The 24,604-nt window shown below is 35.3% G+C and overlaps 1 protein-coding gene across 1 annotated transcript in view; it reads left to right on the plus strand.

Annotated features, from left to right (window-relative positions):
* Positions 1–1,616: 1,616 nt before the first annotated feature.
* LOC128025804 (synaptotagmin-9-like) overlaps positions 1,617–24,604 on the plus strand; it is a 28,481-nt gene continuing 5,493 nt past the window's right edge. The window contains exons 1-3 of the mRNA XM_052612325.1: positions 1,617–2,040; positions 18,013–18,463; positions 19,139–19,691. Of these exons, the coding sequence (XP_052468285.1) occupies positions 1,893–2,040; positions 18,013–18,463; positions 19,139–19,691 (1,152 nt within the window). The 5' untranslated portion in view covers positions 1,617–1,892. The remainder of the gene's footprint in view (positions 2,041–18,012; positions 18,464–19,138; positions 19,692–24,604) is intronic.

Here is a 24,604-nt window from a genome sequence, read left to right on the forward strand (position 1 = left end):
GACAACTGTCAAGTCAGCAGTCTTCCCCATGATTGTGTAGCCAACAGAACTAGACTGAGAGACCATTTAAAGGCCTTTGCAGGTGTTTTGAGTTAATTAGCTGATTAGAGTGTGGCACCAGGTGTCTTCAATATTGAACCGTTCACAATATTCTAATTTTTCTGAGATACTGAATTTGGGATTTTCCTTAGTTGTCAGTTATAATCATTAAAATGAATAGAAATAAACATTTGAAATATATCAGTATGTGTGTAATGAATGAATATAATATACAAGTTTCACTTTTTTAATGGAATTAGTGAAATAAATAAACGTTTTGATGATATTCTAATTATATGACCAGCGCCTGTATACCCTCTTAATATTTGTAACCTTTAAGGTGAGTTCTATCATTGAGGTCCTTCTCTGTGATTCTCAGCTTTCCTTTTGTGTCATTTTATTTATTTATTTATTTATTTATTTATTTATTTATTTATTTATTTATTGTCATTGTTGAGGCCACAGTGTATCCAAACAAATAAAATAAAAAATAAAAAATCATGTAATTTAACATTTCCTAGTTTAGCCTTAAGGGAAGAGGGAAACTATAGTTTAAAAATAAATAAATAAATAAATAAAGCTGATGATTGATGTTTTCAAAACAGAACAAGTTTTGATTTCCTTATGAGACTGTGTTGGGGATTCAGAGGCAAACAGCAATAGTTTAAATTATTTAAACCTAAAATACTGCTGGGCACAGTGGCTGTGTAATGACTCATGAATCATGTTTACTATAAAACATGCCAAGGATAGGCTTCTGCTTAGAGAATTGTCAACACTCGAGTAAACAACATAAACTTTGAAGTTTGTCCTCCTCTAGGTTTAATAATTATTTTTTATTTTATTTTATTTTTTCACGTTTTGCACTTTTTCACCTCCTGTAAATATGACCTCAATATCAACGATGATGCATTTTTTCCTAAAGGATGTATGTGATGAAGGCTTTGCTCTCCACCAAGGTACATGAATCTTCATTATCGGTTCTGGACAAGGTCTGTTCACTTCTGTACACACTGGGCTTATACACCCCAATGTCACTGTAAGACAGACTTTTGGAAATAGCGGACTGAGGGAGACAAAAAAACAAAGATGTTTTATTTTGGCACAGTATTAATCAATGTTGTCACAGATATACTAGGCTGAAAATTTGATGCATAATTTTCTTTGTTAAATCTAAAAACTGGAAAATACACAGACACATACTCTCTCTCTCTCTCTCTCTCTCTCTCTCTCTCTCTTCCACAAATCATGAGGCTGTTTCATCATTTAGACTGCTAGAAAAACACTGATAAACTGACCATCAATTAGCTGTGGATCTCTGTCAGTTATCTGCAACATTCTTTATTTAAATTAATGAGATATTTAATTTATTTCACATTGTTACACGTGTTGCCACCCATACTGATAATGAATAAATTACCAGACCATAAATCAGGTAAGTTCTTGTTTAAATGAGTAAAATACTCGCTTTGGACCAAAAAAAAATTGAATGATTAAGCTCTTGCTGATGAGTAATTTCGTGGCGATCAGGCTGTGCGCATGCGCACTGTCTTCAGCACCACGGCGAGCGTGGACAGCGAGCGCCCCACACATCCGTTCGCGCATGTGATTCAACCGGTGGCTTTTCAGTTCTGACTCCACTCGAGTCGCGAATTGGCTTCACATCACGCAAGAACTTCACCGTGTCGTATAAATCCTGACAGGAGAAAAAAACAAACAACAACAACAACAACAAAAACCTTACAGAATGCTGGGGTTGTCCGTGAGCGTGGGATGCCGTCCGTGAGATGATGTTTCTCTGTGGGGGGATTGCGCTTTAGAAGCTCCACAATCCAGAAGGATGCTGGTGGGAAATGCCTGTCGACAGAGAGGACGAGATTTGTCAAAAAGCACTAGAACTCTTATCGGATCTTTGTTCTAAGGGGGAGGTTCAGAACGAAAACTGTTTGGATTTCATTTATTATTTCCGAGACCTTGCCAGGCCGAGGTATTCGGACTCAGGTAAGCGACACTCCTGCACAAAGCGGTCGCATGCGCTTTTTTTCCCCCTCGAAAGGATCATGAACTAATGGAATACATTGAAGTAGCCTACCATTGCAACTTGATATATATATAATTATTCGTAGTAGGTTCTTTTTTATTCGATTCAGTATTGACTTGTTGCTCAACAATTTATTTCATTTTAACCTCGACGTGTCATCACGCTGGAGGGATATCGACTATATTTACTGTGATACTATATTTTACTCGACGTGATACTCCTGGTCGATTCCGTTTGGTGTATAGACTCAAATACTTTTGTCAGAAATGTAACGCTATAAATGATATAAATCGAATGTAGAAATGCTAAATTAACAAGATTTTAATATGTGAACCGTTTATAATATGTATTTATTTATTTATTACAGTATGCAAAATATTTCTTTATTACAGTATGCACCATATGTCATTCTTGCAGGAACCATTAGAATTTAGAAATTCCAGATTTGTTGTCCAGTATATGTCTTTATTAAACTGGAAAAAAGATTGTTCCGTATGTCCATATGACATGGATGGATCTATGGTGATCCAAGAAAAAAATAAAATAAATAAATAAATGGATAAACTTAGATTGAGTCATTATACAAAATCCATTCCAACAGCACAGACCAAAAGTACAGTATTGGAATCTGACTGCTTGGATTTAAATGCTACAGCACCTGCTGAGCAAGAGGGCAGAAGTATTTTGTGCACTGAGATATACCATGGGGATTTGGTCACCTGTGTTAAATCTACCAACCACGTAATGTTTATTTTTATTTTTATTTTTTTCTTTCTTTCAAAAAAGCTTTTATAATTATTCCGTTTGATGTCTAATGCAAGTTTATTTTATAATACAAAACAACGAAATTTCAGAACCAAGTGGGCCTCTTCATAAGATATGGCTTTAGTATGGGTCATACAATTTTGGAAATATGTCTTTACTGCATGACTACACGGAGCCAAAATCTGAACCCCTCCCCCAACAGATGCACACCAGCTCAAGAATCATAGAAGCTATTCTAACATCTCTCTTGCACTCTCACACACCGATCCCCTGTGGCTGCATTGACAGCTGTTAATGGTTGGTTTATATTGTTAGATTATAGTAATAATAGTATTATATTATTACTATATTATTGCAAAACTCCAAAAGAATACCTAATATATGCAAAAATAAATAAATACATAAATAAAACAAATTATATATATATATATATATATATATATATATATATATATATATATATATATATATATATATATATAGACAATGTTTGAATCACTAAGGAACCATTTAGAAAACACCCAAGCAATCACATAGCAATGCTGTAGTTACTACTAGAAAATGTTTGGAAATCCATCAGTAAAAATAAGCAACATAAACCACAAACAGCTCCTTATAGGAAATGTGCAGTGAACAAAACACACACACACACACACACACACAAACACACAAACACACAAACACACACACGCACACACACACACACACACACACACACACACACACACACACACACACACACACACATATATATATATATATATATATATATATATATATATATATATATATATATATATATATATATACTGTATATGTGTGTGTGTGCGTGTGTGTGTATGTATGTATATATATATAACTCTCTGTTGTTTACTGTAACGTAGAAATGTGCCTTATTCAATTGAATTTTTAATTATTATTATTTTTTTTAAATAATTAATTGTTTTATTTATTATTATTTTTTTTTTTTTTTATATAAAATTGCTTTATTTAAAAATTGCCTCTAGAGGACATATGTGTAATTTGTGTGTGGAATGGGAAAGACATAATCCCACTTTGTTTAAATCGGGATTTTGTCCCTATTACTTTTTTAAAAGCTATTAAACATATTTTTCAAAAGTTATGTACAAAGCATCTACAGTCTATCACTCTTTACAATTTAATTCATACATATATTTGCATTTTGATCGGTGGTCAAAAGTTAGTCAAATTATTATTTATTTACTTTTCATATTTGTTTATAGGTCAGTATAATACAGAGAAGAAAGTAGTAGTAGAGAAAGGAGGACAAGAATCGTGACCCTGGCCAGACAATAGCTTATGCCCTCAGGGCATCCAAGCTCTGGCAAGATACTTATGTTATTTGACAAACCATTGTTTTGCAGTGCTAGATGGTTCCCTTAGTATTTTCAGCAGAAATCAAACATTAATGAAGACTGTGCTTGCCAATTCTTTGGATTTGATTGAATAAGCAAATCATCGCATTTGACCATTTAAATGCCATGAGTGTTTTTGCTCCATGGGATATCAGGACATTCAGACCAAGGGGCTGTGTAAACTGTAATTAAATAATCAGCAGCACGAAGCCAGAGTGAAAAGAAAAGAAGCAAAACAATCATTATCCAGTGTCTCACTGTGTCAGAATGTTCGCCTTTTTGTGAAGCCATGGAAACATTGTTATTTATTTTGGAGGACAAATGATCAAATTATTTTATAAGAATATTCTTGATTACACAAGGGGCAATACTGAGTACCAAGAGCAGTGCTTGTATGAACTTGCAATCATTCAGTATTTCCACAGCCTTGCTTATGAAAGTGCTTTATAGGCATAACCAGCATTTGGTGTTCTTCAGATCGTTTTTTTTTTTTTTTTTTTGGTTCAGAGAAAGTGTGCAACATGATAAAAGACAGGCTGGTCTTTCATTGCTTTATTAAACTGTTACTGGAAATCACATTTCATGTTCGACAGGCTTTAGCATGTCACAAAATACTAAGGGTGAATGACCACCTAGTACTTTTAAATGTTGTTATTACACCTTTAACGGTCTAGGAGCAAACATTTATTTCATGTTCCCTAGAATCTCCTTGAAATGCCTCTTTGGGAAAGCTCACAAGTGGAAAATGCAATTTGACCATTGCTGAATGGATAATGATGCGTATCTGAGCTTTTTAAGCAACCTGGTCCTAAACTGATACATATTACAAAAACCCTTTTTGGAGCTTCTTCAAAAACCGGCATATTCACAATATGTGTGACATTTATTTTAATAGCAATCAACAGTAAAAAAAATAAATAAATAAATAAAAAAAACCTTGGAAAATGTTGCTATAATATTTGTCATAATATTAATCTTTAAAACATGATTCTAAATTTGTCATTTCTTGCAAACTGGTTTGTTAAATTGCTTAATTCCTTTAATTTAAAATGGTTAAATCCTCAGTATTTTCTGTGTGTTCGCACAATGTTAACACAAATGGATTCATACAGGCAGCTGCAATGGAGTGGGAATCTCAGCTACAAGGCTCTTTGAAGCTCTTTGTGTGTTGGAATGTTTCTATGGGTTACTAGATATGAGCCATTGTGGAGCTTTCACTTTGAAGTGTAACTGACACACTCAGTGGACTGAAATGAGTTCTGCTGCTTTAGAGGACTCTGCTCAGAGACAGCCCAAATCAAATAGAGTTTGTCAGCTGCTGTCTCTGCTGAATGCTGGATAGATGTGGTGTAAAAAAGAGGAGGAAGGGGCAAAAGTCAGTCCATTAAAAAGTCCAGGTGTAGTTCCCTTTATTTGGCATACAAATCAATTGATGTATATCGACTATCTTACTAACTGTATCTTCATATTGCAACATTTTAAGGGTTTAAGTATATCTACAGATTTTTGTATGCAGGTATTTCTTTAAAAAATAAATAAAAATAAAAACATGCAAAATATCATGTCTCGTTAGTCACTTTAAACTAATTCTCCATCAATAATAACTAACTATGCAGGAAATAATGCAGATAGAACATTCCAGGTACTACTATAAACCTATATGGAAACTTAATAATAGCAAATTTAGGATTGAGGTAGTTACTTAATATATAATGAATATTTACTAAATTAGATACTTTTCATTTTATAAAGAATTATGCATTAATTACTGATTACAACATTAACATGTTTATGAGATGTGAGCATTTGTAACACAGATGATAATGCATACCAAGTTCTAAATTGCTGACGCATATTAATATAAAACTGATTTATTTTTAGATTTTGGTCAACAATTGTTTTATTCAAGATAATATTCTAGGAACAAAATCATATTTACTCTTTTGTCACATTCAACATTAAAATACATTTAAATTATAGCGTACTATAACACTAAGAGTAAAAAAAAAAGGATTTATGTCATGATAATTTATTTTGGCATTGCTTTTTAACTGGTTGGTTTGTTTATCTGAGCCCTGTGCATTATAAACTGTGATAAAGATAGTTTGTTGTGTGAAATTCAGTTTTATTTTTGTTATAAATCCATTGTACAATAGAATAAAAGCATATTGTTTTCATGATTTGCAATTTCAGCAGATAATTTCCTTTGCACCCCAATCATTCTGTTCATCACAGATAGTAGCTGTGTCTGAATACCAAAGGCCCTGTTTACACCTGGTATTAAGATGTGTTTTGGTCAATCAGATCACAAGTAGAGAAAGTAGACACATTTCAGTTCACACTTGATGCTTTAATCTGTCTCATTGGTCCACTTTCAACCACTTCTGTCCTGATTTCTTTTGAAGAGAGGGTCTGGGGGCCAGTGTATGTGGGTTTTTTTCTGATCTTTCAATCTAATATTGGTAAATAAACTTGAAAATGAAACTACGTGAATTATTATTTCCTCAACAAAACACTATAGTTTTTTATAATTATGGTCTAATTATGAGCTGAAATAAAATTAAATATATGTTAAATTTAAAATGCATTCCAGCAAAAATTCTAGTCAGCTTAACCAATGCTTTATTGGCATGTCGAGCATTTACAGTGGCCTAGGCTATTATTTACAAAAGTATTCAGAATGTTAAGTAAAGAGATCCAAATTAAGTGTGTGTGTGTGTGGGGGGGGGGGGGGGGGGGGGGTCTAAACGAATATAAAAATATAACCAATAATATTAGTATAATGATAATAGTTATAATAATAATAGCCTAATATACAAATATGGGAAAAACACAATAAGTTAATGGACTTGATGAGCTATGGTGGATAAAAATGTTTTTATGTTTTATATTATGCACTTTATGTAACGTTTTATTAATGAATAACTTAATTTGAATGCTGACTATCGCACATAATACACCCCTTAATAATAAATAATATAATTTACTGATTTAAAATAAAATTTGAATGAATCCATTCTCTGATAATCCCGGGTTGCTATAGTCATGCATCTTAGTGTACAAATTAAACTAGTGGCCACGAGAAAAATGTGTTGTTGCCTCAACATAAGAACATAAGGATGTTGTTACCTCTACAAAATGATCTTATGGCCATGACACAATATCACATTCATTATGTGGTCACGGCAAAACTAAGTAAACCAACCATGCCACCTTAGGGGCACCGTACTAAACCACTGCAAAGAAAAACATTTATTTTTAATGAGAAAACATCCATTATTCATTGTAATTTAATTTAAATCTAATTTAACATTCTAATTTTGTCAGTTAACGGATAGAAAATGAACATGATGTTTAAAGAATTAGCTCAGTCAGCAGAGATGAGGCAGTCTTTAGTGGCCGTTCAAACGTATTTGACCACATGAGTATCCACATACGAGTGAAATCCAATCAAATGTGTTGTCAAATACCTCTGGATGTGCTGAAAAGTGGACAAGCTCAAAATGTTTTAAACCCTGTTCACACCTGTATTTAGTGTTGTCCACTTGTGACTGGATAGACAAAAATGCATCTTAATACCAGATGTAAGGGTCACAGAGTTTCAGCTATGATGATCTTAAAGGATAGTTAACCCAACAATTACAATTTGCTGTTAAATTTAATCATCCTTAGGCCATCCACAATAAAGGTGACATTTTTCTTAAAGGGGACTTTTTATGCCTCTTTTTACAAAATGTAGTCTCTGATGTCCCCAGAGTGTGCATGTGAAATTTTAACTCAAAATACCTTTGAGATAATTTTTCATAGCTTGTTAAAATGGCCACTTTTAGGGTATGAGCCAAAATACAAAATTGTTGTGTCTTTCCCTTTAAATGCAAATGAGCTGGTGCTCTGGGGAAGAGGGTTGAGCTTCAAGAGCTCAAGCTCCAGCAATACTGGTGCTAGACTTTGCAAATAAACACTACGCTATTAGTTCAAGCCTGTTATCTTTACAGAAAACACATTCGGTTTAAATGTCAGCCATCTGATTGTACTATGCATAAAAAATGCACTTTATGAATTACACAGACGGGAACACAGCTCGATAAATAATAACTCATGATGGCATGGCATGCTATTGTAGCAACAATCACTTTCTGGGGAATAATTAACTCAAATGAAGTGAATATTCATGAGTCTATGAATATAACGTGCTTATTGCTTACAAATATTAAATTACCCAAAGAGGGAATATTTAATCATTTAAAGGTAACCTTTACTAGAATTAATTTAAGTTACTCTAGACAATCTGTTCGTCCAGCGAACTGGAAGCTAGACTTCCTTATCAAAATTCAATAAAAATACCCTTCTTACAAACTCCAAGAAATATTAATCTTCTGATCAGGAAAAAACAATATTTTCTGTGTCTGTACTACTAAGATTACTGAAAATTAATTCATATAAAACAAAGCTCGTAGCGTAGATCACACGATTCAGGGACTTCGATCTCAATGAGCAATAAAACAATTCAATTCAAGCAAATTATAGGATTTAATAAAAACAGACTAAAGAGTACATAACTACAATTCACACGGAGTAAATATGAGTATATAGCAAAACGAAAATACAATTTAAACAAGGTAAATGAACAAGAATAATAATGAGAGAGAGAGATAAAGAGAGAGAGAGAGAGAGAGAGAGAGAGAGAGAGAGAGAGAGAGGGAGAGAAAGTGAAAGTGAAAAGCAATCTCAGCGTGGCAATTTCAAACAGTTAACTTTGCAAGAGACCCCAAGTCATTGAATGATTTCACAAACATGGAATAGCCTAGACAACCTTAAACAGCAATTTTAGTTGCGATATAAGAAAGTACTTGCTTTGATCTGGCTCTTGTGCGTAGCTGCGCTCAAATTGTCCGGTCTGTGCGGCCTCAGCGTGGTTCTTTCCAGAGCAGATGATACGCGAGCTCGATGGTTAACGCGAAGGTAAACTTTGCCAAAAGATGACTAGACTTAAGTTCGTTTGGCTCGTGAAGGCAATTGAACGAAGTCAAATATCAACAGACAATAAAGAAAACTTAGAATGAAACGAAAAGTAAAGAAGAATAACGGAGAACTTCTTGAAGTCCGGTTGCAAAGCTGGGAATCCTCTTTTCTCTCTGGCGGAATGCCCAGAATACAGGTTTCCTTGAGCTTTTAAGTAACTCTAGGTTTACACCTATTTTTTTAGTATGAGCCAATGAAGTGTAAACAAACTAAGGCGGGAAAAATCTTCTTTGTTTGCTGATCTCCGCCCACTGGTCTAATTTATGGCGATGTCAAAGTTAAACATTTTTCTTAAGCAAGATCGTTCCTCTGAAACAATGCATCTTTTTGTAATTTGCTATCAAGATTCGTTACAGTCGTGTTTTTACGATTATCCCGACACTAAGAACTAGGCTTTTACCAGTCCCGTATCCAAAAATACAGACTTACTATTAACTAAATGCATCTAAAGTTTGCATTAAACACACAGTAACATTCATATATTCCACTATGCCGCATACATACATTTGAGCACAAAAAGGGAGGCATTAAAAAACATTTAGAGGTAGTTTTAGTACAAGAAGGTCCATGGGCCAGCAAAAATGCTTGTGCCTGTTTTTGAGTGTGTGTGCGTCTCATGAATGTGTGCGTCTGTTTCACTGGAATGTGCGATCGAGAAGGGGGGGTGTTTGTCTTCCCTTTTGAAGTTCGATATCGCATCTCTGGATAGTCTCCAAGGTGTTATAACTCTCATCCCCGCCAGGACATTGCCGTCATGGCGGCGCCCAGGGTGGTGAGTTATGTTGTAAGAGGGTTGTAAAACGAAAGTCCTTGTTTTTTCTTTAACTCACGTTCTGGTCTTTGAGTGTAGAATGTGTCAACAGGGTCAGGATTCACTAACATGGAACAGATGGTTGAATACCATCCGCTCATTGGTGTTACACTATTACAAACTTTATATTAAATTAAATTCAATTCAAATTTATTTGTATAGTGCTTTTTATTATACAAATCATTGCAAAGCAACTTTATAGAAAATTAAGTTTGTACAATATTTAGTAGTAGCTTATCAGTGGTGACTATCAGTTTATGTGCATATGTGAATTTTCAGAAAAATGAATACAAGACGTAGTCAACCAGACGATGAACACTATTAACAACAATTATTATATGATGCAATCACACTTGTAGAAATATTTGTTAGTTCTGTTTATTGTTTCAGGGTTTCAGGGTTATCATCTGAAGTCCTCTGAGGGGTTGGCATCATCTCTTCTCTGGTGTTCTGGTTCCAGACTGGAGCTTGTGTAAATCCTAGTTAAATCCTGTGACAAAACAGAGAAACAAATAGAGATATAATTAGCATAGCTGCTGTTCCAACAAAGTAAAATTAATTAGTTTAACCAAGGATAAAGAGTAAGAATGTGCATTTGATCAGATGCAACTGCAGTCACAATTTATGAGATGCATTATTTGAATGCTTGGCGAAAGAGATGTTTTTAATCTAGATGTAAACAGAGAGAGTGTGTCTGAAACCCGAACATTATCAAGAAGGCTATTCCAGAGTTTGGGAGCCAAATGTGAAAAATCTCTACCTCCTTTAGTGGACTTTGCGTTTTGTGACCTTAGGGAGCGTGATGGATTGTAACATGGTAGAAGTCTAGTTAGGTATGCAGGAGCATAAACCATTAAGGGCCTTATAGGTAAATGGTGATAATTTGTAACTGATACGGAACTTAATAGGTAGGCAGTGCAGAGACTGTAAAATTGGGGTAATATGATAATATTTTCTTGACTTTGAAGAAAGCCACTGCATTTTGGAATACATGTAGCTTGTTTATTAAAGATGCAGGACAACCACTTAGAAGTGCATTACAATAGTCCTGTCTAGAGGTTATAAATACATGAACTAGCTTTTCTGCATCAGAAACCAGTAACATGTTTTGTAGCTTGGCAATGTTTCTAAGATGGAATATATGGTTTTTAAAAGACAAGTTGCTGTCTAATATAACACCCAGAAGTAACAGTAAATCCGTCTAGTTGCAAACTGTAGCTACTAGATTCTGTATACAGTTTTTTTTTTTTTTGGTCCAATAATTAATATCCCTGTCTTATCCGAATTTAATAGGAGAAAATTATTTCTTAATCTTTTACATTTTTAACACGCTCTGTAAGGTTAGATAATTTTGAAGTTTTATCTGGTCTCGTTGAGATATATAGCTGAGTATCATCAGCATAACAGTGGAAACTAAGCCAGTATTTTCTAATAATATTACCATGGGGCAACATGTATATTGAAAATACAAGGGGACCTAGGACGGATCCTTGTGGCACTCCATATTTTACTGGTGATAAATGAGTCGACTTCCCATTTAAATAAACAATATGGTAGCGATCGGACAGGTAGGATCTAAACCATCTTAGAGCCTGCCATTAAATACCTGTATAGTTTTGTAATCGATCTATGAGTATGTCATGATCTATGGTGTCAAACTCAGCACTAAGATCAAGTAAAACTAGCAATGAGATGCAGCCTCAAACTGACGCAAGATGCAGGTCATTTGTAATTTTAACAAGTGCAGTTTCTGTGCTATGGTGGGGTCTGAAACCTGAAATTCTTCATACAGATTTTTTTTTCTTTTTTTTTTTTTTTTTTTCTTTTTTTTTCAGGAAGGAGTTCAATTGAGCAGACACAATGTTGTCTAAAATGTTAGACATAAATGGAAAATTTGAAATAGGCATATAATTTGCCAGTTCACTAGGATCTAGTTTTGATTTCTTAATAAGAGGCTTAAAAATCCGCCAGCTTAACTGGTTTTGGGACGTGACCTAAAGATAATGACGAGTTAATAATATTGAGAAGCGGTTCTTCGGCTACAGGTAACAATTCTTTCAGTAATTTAATGGGTACAGGATCTAATAAACACATTGTTGGTTTAGATGCTGTGATATGTTTTATTAAGCTCTTCCTGTCCTATAGTTGTAAAGCACTGCAATTTATCTTTGGGTGTGATGGATGGAACTGAAGTATTAGACACTGTAGTATTGTATTTCTGATGTTATCTATGCATCAATGAAGAAATTCAAAAAGTCATTATTATTAAACGTTGATGGAATATTTGAATCAGACGGCATCTGGTTATTTGTTAATCTAGCCAATGTGCTAAATAAAAGCATTGGATTATTTTGGTTCCTTTCAATGAGTTTGTGAATATGCTTGGCCCTAAAAACTGCCATGATAAGATTTTTTTCTAGATCCTACATTAAATGTGTACTTTGACCCTACTATTCGGGGAACAGACACAGACTTAATAGATTGGACAGTGCAAGTACTTCTATCATTTAAGCGGGTAGAACAAAAGACATCATAGTAGTTATTTGAGAATTGGCTTACTAGTCATAAAGAGCGAAGTGTCCTGGAGATGTTGTCCGAAAGGAGTTCCGCTCTGACTCTGGAGGGGTGCAAGATCATGAACAGTTGGCACTGCTTCATCCTTCAGGGGCAACTTTTGTGCTAAAACTGCTTTATTCTGATCCTCATTCACAAAGCAGTCCACTGTAAATGATTTGCACAGACATAAACAAATTTCAGTAGAGCTGAGGGAACATTTTCTTAAAAATCAAAATGAATCCACCTTGTCTTCAGTGGATCAGATTTCAGGAGTAAATGGAGAGAGCTATGCAGATTCAAAAATCCAGCTACAGAACACCTAAAGTGCTTGGAAAACATTCTCGTTAGTGCATCAATGGCGGACTGTTTACAACTTGCTGTGAACTCGCTCAGGGTGGTTCTATGTATGTTAAACAGCAGTGTCTGTCAACTTTTGTGGGCGGGGCCTGTGACAAATGTGATGTCACTGCTTATTACTTATGGGTATTTTTCTTTTTTTTTTTTAAAGGTAGTGTGGATTTTTACCATTATAGGGTGGTTGTGTTCACACACTGACATATATAGATGTATGTCAAAACAACATGTGAAAGTGAATTTTGCATAATAGGTCCCCTTTAAGTATAGTTAGTATTTAAAAAAAAAAAAAAGAAGTAGAAGAAAAAAAGACTTTTAGTTGAAACCATGATCCTGGGCAATTCATACAGAATTCATGGGGATCATCACTTTGCGAGACAAAAATGCATATATAGGCAACATGCAATTATACAGTGACTCCTGAAGATATATTGGGGTATTAAGAAGTGAAATTATCAATATACATTAATTACAACATTGTTACATTGAGTTTTTACCAAAAAAAAACAAAACAAAAAAAAAAAACACAATGGGTGTATGCCCTATACACTAGGTGGGCTTAGCTACATCCCAGCTTTACGCTAAAAATTTAAACGTTGTACCAATTAAAACTATTGCACAACCAGGCCCATTGTAGATGATGCATGTCCATACTGACACATTACAACCCGGTGATAGCTAAGTAGCAATTCATGCTGCAATGACTACAACTAATACTAATTATTAATTACAGAAATATATATTGTGTCAGGTGAATTATTATCAGCAGTGTGGTAGCCTACACTGATCTTGACGATTGCTATATATCGTTTATCCTACCAAAAAGACCACAAACATTACAGTTAACATCTGCAATAATAATTCATTCACAGACATGGATCCTAAAAAATATGTCTATACAGATCATGACTTTTCACTTTACACTTAACTTTTAATTGGCATAAGATTTAATCTCAAAACATATCACTACGTAAAGCGGATTTTACGTCCAGCCTAGACTTACAAACTGTAGTCTTACAACTAGTAAGTCTGGCTGGTGCAACCGACCACTGGTGTGCAAGCTTCCTGTTCCATAATGACATATGCACTGGGGAAAACTCACAAGTGAACTGACACTGTGTTGGATGGGGTGGATAAATGAACAGCAAACAAAACAATTTGGGTGAACTATCCTGTTAAATACTCATATCACGTAATATGTAAGATTTAAATACTGGAATCACCAGTCATCTTTTCAATAGTAATCATGCAGACACATGGTCTGTGCCCCATTATCTCCAACATTCGGAACCCATAATCATATTTCCCAGGATCCTCATGTACCCCATGCTCCAACCTACCAATAAGTGTGGATCAAGAAGCAAGAGACCCTTTAAAGTCTATTACTGTATGCCACTGGTGTAAATTTAACATGATGTGGAGGACCTGTCTCCCCACCAGAGCGGTCTCTCACAGCAATGAGACTCACAGCAGAAGTGGGCAAGTAAAGGTGCGATCACACTATTCTTTGGCTGTCCCAAAAGGCATGTTTGCACTTGCAGACTTGCACTAGATCAAAGTCACTTATTAACTTACACTGACAGAATTTTCAGCATTCAAAAAGTAACCAACAGCAATTACATCATTGTAATAACTCTGTAATTAATGTTTTGTGGAGCTGCCTCACATCTATTTAACCATACACTAAGAAAATAACAAAGAAAGTAACAAAGTGCCTGTCTGGACTGGAAGCATTTCATGTTCTGGTATTCTCATAACCAGTGTTGGGCAAGCTACTTGGAAAATGTAGTGAGCTAAGCTACCAGTTACTCTACAGTAAATTAAGCTTCACTACACTGAAGCTACCCCCCTGGGAAATGTAGCAAGCTAAGCTACATCAACAGTAGCTTGCTACATCTAAGCTACTTTTAAAATTAAATTTTTATGTTGAACACGTTTTATTACATTTTATTTAAGTCAATGCTATCTCAGTGCGTAAAACTGTCAGTCAAACAGATAGGCAGGTGTAATTGTTTAGTTTAATAGTTTTTGTGTTCCTTATCAATTTGGCAACAAAAACAATCAAAATACATGTAATTAACAATGTGCGCACAAGTAAGTGTATGCACCTGTTGCATTGGCATGCTTAATATACTGTAGGACTTTGCAGAACAAAATGCAAGACCTCCAAACAGTACAAAAAAAATGGCCAGGCTGGCCCTAATGAAACAAAAATATATTGCAGTATATTGGAAAATATTATGTAATATATTAGGCATATATTCTTACATATATTTATTTTTTCCAATATAATGCAATATATTGAAAGCAGCAATCATTTGTATATTTTGCAATACATTATATAATATATGTGTCATCAATATATTATTAAATGTATTCAAATATATAAAATATTAGAAATAAAAAGGGAAAATAATATATTACAATATATCACAATATATTTTAAGAAATATATTGGTAAATATATTTTCCTTTCATAAGGGGGACCCTGATTATTTTTACAAGCAGCATCTGAAAACATATTTTCTCTCTGTTATCTCGGTCAGTGTCATGTACTTGTCGAGGTACGGCCACGGCGACTCACTCCTCGGGATTAACTGTTCTCCGACCTCATCCTATGCCATCATTTCATCAAATAATTTTTGCATGACTGGCCAAGGAGTGGTACCATCCGGAGCAGAAGGTGGCGGTAATGCATCATTAAGATGGTTGGTTGCTATCCACCGTAAACACGAACAAGATGAAGTAGCGCCGTCGCGTCACTACTGATCCAGGATCAGCGATCTTAGCAGTTGTATTTCCCGATTTGAGTTTGAGCTTCAGAAATGCTTGCGAAAATGTAGCTTGTGTGGAAGCTACCGCACTACTTGGTAAAAAAAGAGCTTCGCTACTGAAAAGCTATTTGATTCAAGAAGTAGCGAAGCTACGACCAAGCTACTGAGAAATGTACTACTGCCGCTACTGCCCAACACTGCTCATAACCTAGAACTGCCAAAACAAACTGAGAAGTGCAAACTTTTTGAGGATAGCAAAAAATTAAGTGATATGATATACATACACACACACACATAATAATAATAATAATAATAATAATAATAATAATAATAATAATAATAATAATAATAATAATAATAATAATAATAATAATAATTATTATTACCAGATCTTTAAGGGTTGTATGATGTTGCTAAAAAGATTATAATTTTTTTTTTTATTATTTTTATTTTTTTTTATATTTGGTATAATACATCGTGTTTATGTGGTTTAAGGTTCAAAAAACAATATTTTACATTACTGCATATTATTGTTTCTAACCCACTACAAACGTGACATTTGTTGCATCCAACGGGGATAACATTTTTGATTATAATGTCTTTTTCTGTATTTTAGGCATTACATTGCATATCGTGCCATGTAAACATAAAACCATGTCTGTATTTGTGATCGGAAAAATGACAAGCGCTACTCTTCACTGCTCAAATCTCATGTTTAAATCATCAGTGACAAATTCTTTAAATATAAAAAACTTATTTACAGACTGTGAGTCAGAAGAACCGAACTGTCCTTGCAACGAGTGAGGAACAGGCTGCGGGCCTGAGTGAGCAGAGTGGGGACAGCCAGGGGCTAGAGTTAGGAACGGCTTGTGGATTCAACGAAGGAGCGGCTGGGGGCTTGCTACAACCACATGTGACAACCCCGGGCTGGACTCCACTTCGTCCAATGTGAAAGCCAATCCCGCGATCCACAGTGCGAAGTTAATGTATTTCCTCAGCGACCAGCATGGATCAGCTCTAGGAACGACAAAGCAGATATCATAAAGTAGTTTTGCTTTCATAATTAAAAACACAGAGACTTCAGAACATCGTGGTGTCAACAGTCAAATAATTAAGATGTTCATTGGCAAACTTTAAATAGGCTTGTACATGTGCCTTCTTGAGCAGGGGGACCTTGCAGGTGCTGCAGGATTTTAGTCCATTGCGGCGTAGTGTGTTGGCAGTGGTTTCCTTGCTGACTGTGGTGCCAACTGCCTTAAGATCATTGACACACTCCTCTCATGTAGTTCTGGGCTGATCCCTCACCTTTTTTAATGATCATCCTTACCCCATCAGATGAGATCTTGCACGCAGCTCCAGAACGAGACCGAATGATGGATATTTTGTATTTTTTCCATTTCCAAATAGAAGATACAGATTGTGTTGACAGGTTTCTATTAGACTCCTAATAAGCTGACATTAGGAGTAACTTATTTTCTGGAGTATATACAGTATATGTATGTATAGTGAGTATGGTGTCTTCGTACACTTTATGGCTGTTTGAATCTTGTCAAACCTTTGAGTGATTCTTGTTGAAATGCTGCTTTAACTTTTGAGAAGGAATATCTTTTAAAAATTAGCTTCCATGTATTTACAGGATAAATGTATTCTTAAGTGTGATAAAAGGGGATTTTTTTTGCCCTATTCTTTAGTGTGCAGTTTGTCTTATGAAAAAAGATATCTATATTGTTTCATGCTTTGTAATACTTCTGTTGTCTATTGTCAATAGATGGGCACATATTTTTTTGGGATCGTGTCATGGCATTGTGATCTCTACTCTTATTAGAGTGGGGTGGAAAACAAAACCACAAAGGACTTGGGTATGAGGCTAGAGAAAATACATTTGGGCTGATTGACATTGCATTTTCTGGGTAAATGAATAAATACTGAAACACTTCAAACATAATATGTGTTATATATTGATTACTTCTAAGGCATTGTTACATTTTTGATACTGCAGTGAAATATGCCTGTACAGTGACAGTGACAACTGCATTCTACAACCAAATACATTCTTGGAAAAAGTTTGTAGATTTCCGTTCAGTCTGAACAATGTGTACAGAACTGATTAAAACAGTCTTATTTGGACCTGGATAGCTTTTGCTTCCACCAGTAGTTTAAGGATCCCGTATGTTGTGGCCCAGTCAATATTCATGTGAAATGAACTTATGTACTTATGTAGCCTACATTTTAGTCTTACTATCTGCTTGTATGCACTCAATCCTTTCTTCTTAGATATATCCATTAGCCTGCTGTCATTGGTGGTGACCGCTTGTGGCTTGGCCCTGTTTGGTGTCTCTCTCTTCGTTTCATGGAAATTGTGCTGGATTCCATGGCGCGAGCGAGGCCTCTCTCCAGGCACCAAGGAGGGACATCCAGACCCCCCTCATCCTCCTCCTCCACCCCTTCAACCCCAGACCATCTATACCAAGGTGGATGCTACCCTCGACCGCCGGAATAATGCTAGAAGTTCAGTGGTAAAAGAGACTACAGTGCTGCCCACTCCGGTTTCTCCGCCAGTTCCGGGATCTCCTCCTGTAGTGCCAGTGCCTGAGGCAGCCCTCAAAATAAGCCACACTTTACCTGATATACCGCTGGAGGTTGAGTCTAAGACTCAAGAGAATGGTGTCCATGGCAACACACGCATGCAAAGACAAATCACAGATCCCTCCTCGACCTTTGTCAGGTAAGTTAACTTTCTATAATTACTTTAATGGATTCTAGTGAAACGTCAGTGTCTCAAAAATAGGACTGGTCAATTTGGTGTTCAATCAGAGATTATCACTAAATGTCTCTACAGTAGATGACACTGACCTTATAAAAACACAGTTTTCATTTTAAGGTTGGACAATTTTAAGGCCATAGGCTTCCAGTCTTTTCCTGCACATTTCAAAATTGCAGCATAAAATGTCAAGAAATTCCCTGGATAAGGAATATCTCCATTCTTTCTGTATTTTCTCTAATCTATTTAATACAAAATTGTAACTAGTTCCTAAACATGTTTGTATTTTATAATATTGCTTTTGCCATCTTGTAAACAAATTAAAGAGGTGGTTAAAGGGAGTATCCTAAAGGAGTATCCTAAAATTACACTTATTATAAAAAAAATAAAAAAAAATTAAATTCTGGTTTCTGATCTTTCAGCATATTATTTTGTTTCTTTATATCTAATTTAGCAATTTTCATTTAAAATATCTTTGACAAAATCAGCAAACAATTAACACATAGTTCTCAAAAAAAAAAAGCCAGTAGTTTGCATCTTTATTTGTCAGACTATTGAAATAGATTTTTTTTATGATGATGTACCAAAAGCCTGTCATATCCAGTATTATTGTATTTAACTGCTATGATATGTCAACAGGCAAAGTTCAATTCGGCGTCAGATGAACCAGTCGAACCCTGACTTCACAGTAACCCAGTTTCAGAGGCAGGACTCTCTGACTGGCATGAGTCTGGGTGAGCTAAAACCAGAACTCTACAAACAACGATCCCTAGATGGTGAGGAAAACCGAAGCAGTCATGTTGGCAGCTGTGGACGCCTCCACTTTATTCTTAAATATGACTGTGACCTGGAACAGCTTATTGTCAAGATCCACCGAGCTCAAGACCTCCCTGCCAAGGACTTTTCCGGAACCTCTGACCCATATGTAAAAATCTACCTTCTCCCAGACCGCAAAACCAAGCACCAGACCAAGGTGCATCGTAAGACTTTAAACCCTGTGTTTGACGAGGTCTTCCTCTTCCCTGTGGCGTATGCGGACCTGCCCACAAGGAAGCTGCACTTCAGCGTCTATGATTTTGATCGTTTTTCACGCCATGATATTATTGGGCAGGTGGTGGTTGACAATTTTCTGGATCTAGTGGACTTTCCCAGGGAGACGAAACTCTGCAGGGATATCCAGTATGTGTCTTCGGTGAGTATATTTTTTCTTGCTTCTGTTGTTTGATATACTCTTCGAAATAAAAAAAATAAAATAAAAAAAGTCTCGAAACATTTGAAAGTCAGTTGAGAGATTCAGGAACTATATATATTTATAACCCTTTAACAAAAAAAAAAAAAAATGCAAACACTGTGGCTCTATGGCACTGTCAAAATATTGCTGTTATGAATCTACCAAATCTTATGCGTCCCACATGCACAGATTGAAGCATTTTGCTTTGATTGTAATGCAGCATTTTTCAGTCATATAAACACAGTTTCACTTTATAATATCCCCTTACCATCTATTTTTTTTTTTTAAATCTTTTTTTTTTTTCATAAATTTTCTGGATTGAGAAAATTTCATAAATTTTCATGGATTGAGGTATCCTTGTAAGTGTTAGGAAAATAGCTTTTGAATTTGGCAAAGCTGATTGCTTCTGTTTACTTCTTGTGTGATCTGTGGTTTGCATTCTCCATTTATAAATGAATGTCTGTACTGGGTCAGACCAACAAGATGGGTCCTCCCTGTGTGGGTGTTATTTTAAACACAATGTAACAATTCACTGAGAATCTTTTGAAGCTGAAATGTGTATCATTAATATTTCTGAACACTCAGCAATGTAAAATATATTCCATTCAAATGCACATTACTTGTTATACCATTTATATAATCCATTTAAATATTTGTTTATTAAAAGAAAGTAAATATTAGAAAAGAAAAAAAAAAGTTATGTCATTCATAGCTCGTAATAGTTCATAGTTCATATGTTCTATGGAGAGAAAAAGGTTTGAAACAACATGAGGGTCAGTAAAGTTTAAACAATTATTTTGGATACAATTTGAATCATTTTGCTTTTATTATACATTATATATATATATATATATATATATATATATATATAAAGCAAAATATATTATTATTATTATTATTATTATTATTATTATTATTTTATTAGTATTATTATTTTGCTTTAACGTTTGCTTTAATGATGTCTGGTTGGCAAATATTGGAAGCTGCCATGGCATATTAATGTTTCAAACTTCAATTATTATGAGGATCTAATTCAACTGAATCTTCTGTTCCAAAGGTTCATTGCAAATAATTTATTTTATGCACCTGCAGCCATTTCAGAACAAAACAATAAAGCCATTACCCTCACAACACAAATCACACACCTGCATCAGTTCACATGGTCAAACACATTTGAATAGCCACAGCTAAATCATGTGGAATGGGCAGCTATGTGAAAATTGTATAGAGCATAATGTAACTGTCTATTGGTCATAGCCGACTGGGTAACAAAGAAAAGAAAAATATCTCCTGTTTTAGCTTTTTGAAGATATTATTAATATAATGAAATATTTCATATTGAACCATAACTGGACAACTAATTTCACAAGTTCTGGTAAACAGACAGCTTTTTCATTTCTACAAGTGTAAAATTAATTCAGCTTCAGAAAGAATCCACCATTGTAGGCCAAACCCTGATTCATTCAACGCACTCCGTTCTGCCAGACGTCTCAGCAATATCAATCTAGAGTCTAGTAAACAGAGCATTTTTAAGGTACATAAGCAATGAACTGAATCTGAGGGGCATTTCTAAATAAAACCATACAACGTGTTTTGATGTTCAACACGTTCTTTTAATTAAATAACTAGAGCTCATTTAAGACTCAACTCAAACTAATGAGACATATCTTCCCAAATCCACATAACAGTCACCAATAAAAAGTTCAGAGTGCTAGAGAAAATGAGAGATGTGTCCCAAAGGGCCTCATTCAAGTGTACAGTATTGCTCTGTGCCCACTAAACAGAAATTAAATATTGCAGTTTCTCATTCAGTTGAAATATAAATTATGATTAAACTGTGAATATAAATAGTCAGTCAGTCATTATAACAAAATAGACAGAGGTTTGGTATCATCGTGTAGGTGTTTGTTTTGCAAAAATGAGGGTTGGCTGGCTGTACTTCATCCAGCCTGTTATTTGACATGTTATTTGACCAAATACATAAATGTTTGTACATGTAATGTTGATAAGAAATAACATAGTTTAGGTACATTTTAAACATAAGTATAATTATGATTCAGTGTGATCCCGCTTTTGCACAAATATTTTGTAGAAAAACAACATCTGGTTTGACAATGTTGATGAGTCAAATGTTCTCTCAAAGAAAGAAAGAAAGATAGAAAGAGAGATAATTTTGCCAGGGCCAAATTTAATGACAGCTTGCAACAGTTTATTTTATATTTGTCAGTTATTTTGTGGCTAAAGATGTGTTTGTGTGTGTATGCAGTTGTCGGAGATTCCCTTTTCAGATGCAAAACCTATTAAAAAAAAGAAAAAAAAAAAGAAAGTGAAATTTGAAATGTAAAAATCGCAAATAATCTTGAGATTGTGAACGGTTGACCAGTTTCAGATACGTGCCTTGCAAATGCCAAATAATTCATGTAATTAACATATAATATAGCACCAGTCAATGTCCAAATCATTTACTTGAGAATGGTGAGCAGCAAGAGTAGCTTAAATTTTCAAATACCTGCAGTACTTGGACACCAAAGAGTGTGTATGCCTGCTTAAACCCTGAAATGCCGCTTAGCATTTTCCCAATTTCTGTCAAAAACCATTTCCAAGTTAAAGACTGTATACATCTGAACACTGGTGTGAATCTAAGCATAAACACACTCTAAGATCAAATCTGTGCATATGTATGTTTTATAAATGAGGCAACCTTATGCTAATTTGCTTTGCTCTTGGTAGATTATGTTGGTCTTTATGAAAATGATCTGGCTGTGTCTGTTTATAAAGTGATGTGACATACAGCCAAGTATGGTGACCCATACTCAGAATTTGTGCTCTGCTTTTAACCCATCCAAAGTGCACATACACAAACACACACCTGGAGCAGTGGGCAGCCATTTATGTTGCAGCAGCTGGGGAGCAGTTGGGTGTTCGGTGCCGTGCTCAATGGCACCTCAGGCGTGGTATTGCTGGCCTGAGACTCAAACCCACAACCCTAGGGTTAGGAGTCAAACTCTCTATAACCACTAGGCCATGGTTTCCCCTAACTTATTATTTACACACTGTGCCCTATCTTGCACCCAGCGCAATTAACTTTGTACACCGACGCATGTGTCATTCCTATTTTGCACCCGCGCAAAGCGCGCTTTTCCCTCCACAGAAGCACGTCGCTAAACTAGTGAATGAACTGGGTGGTTCAGCACAAAAAAGGAGGCGTGTTCCGGCGCAAACAATCCCTGGTGCTATTTTGCTGTTCCATTAAACAATTGCGCCATTGACCAGAAAAAACCTAGTCTAAAGTCAGTGGCGCGTTGCGCGTTGTTTATTATGCTATTTTAAGGGCGCATGCTTGACCATAATGTATAGCGTGCACAACGCGCATACAATTTGCTCATGTAATCTACAAAGATGCAACAGTTATTTTTGCAAATCATAAACTGTTACACTAAAAAAATATTAACACATGAGATGACGGAAATCATTGTGGTGTGCCACGAAGATGTGAAAAAATAGGCATAAATCTAGCTCACAAATTATTCAGGCTAATTGTAGTAATTAAGGATCAGACCTGTTTGCCCTATAGTGGCAAGACATATATGTATATAAGGACATCTGACAAATATGTTTGTCCGTCAAGAACCAGGAAAAAAAATCGATGAAACAATTGTGGCTATTTCCTCCCACGCCTGTTTAACCGACGCAATTTTGGGTGGGTTTCTCCCATCCCCATACAACACAACTTCTCTGTCTTTCACTGCTCTTACAAGAACATCAGTCTCCACGGCTGTGAACCGCTCTTGGCGTGCGCCTGGTAAATACGCCATAATAATAGCAATCCATAATGGAACTTGCACACCTGCTTTTAAAGGGAATGTTGGATGACGCTCTGATTGGTTTATTTCACGTTACGCCCAAACCACACCTATGAATAATGAAGCTACATCAGACCAACCCATTTTAGATTTGCGCCGGGCGCAAGAGCCTTTATCCCGCTGGGAAAATAACAACAGTGCCGAGACCCGCCCACAAACTTACTTGCGCTTCGCGCTTTGACACTTGCGTTTCAGATCGTTAAAATAGGGCCCACTGTCACTAACTCACCAGCAGAGCTTTCCACATAAAAAAGTAGATCTTATTGCATTAAACCATACCTGTTAACAACTTTAGTAAATCAAGCAATATATCTATGAAATATCAGTATAAAAGAGCAGCAGTTGCTTTTAAATATTTATTTACCATTTCTAAATGGCAGGACCACTAGCTTTTCAGATCCACTATGAAACTAGATCACAGATCTCACATTATTGGAATGACTTTTTCCTGTCACAACCAGCACGACCCCTGGTTATTTTCACCATGAGCCTCAGGCATACATTGGGATGTCAGATATAAACTCATAATATCTCACTGCCTCCAAGAACAACACCTTGTTATTTATTTATATTTTATTTGTTTGCACCTTGCATGATGACTTCCCTGAATGGTGACTATTTAGACATAATAAAAAAAAGAATATGGAGTCTGACAAATGCTAGTCTCATCTTTAGATACTCTTTGTTTTAAAATTAAGAGTTAAAGAGACTGCTACAGTTAGGGCTTTTTTTTAGGAAAAATCGGTTTGAAACAGACTTCCATGGAGGCACTTAGTAGCAAGTAACCTGTTATAGAAAGCAAACTTTATAAGCAAAGTGTGTTACGTATGTATTTTGTATTAAATAACCCACACTTCTGATTGCAATTCTGATTGCATAGTCTGCACACATTTACTGTTTGTTCATCTTCTGTTTTCTTATTGTTTGCTCTATAACGGCTCATGCAAACTGCTGAGACATTGTTTGATTGTGGGATTTTTTTTTTTTTTTTTTATTATTATTTCTCACAAA

This window comes from Carassius gibelio, chromosome A13 (assembly GCF_023724105.1).
Source record: "Carassius gibelio isolate Cgi1373 ecotype wild population from Czech Republic chromosome A13, carGib1.2-hapl.c, whole genome shotgun sequence".
NCBI classification, from domain to species: Eukaryota; Metazoa; Chordata; class Actinopteri; order Cypriniformes; family Cyprinidae; genus Carassius; species Carassius gibelio.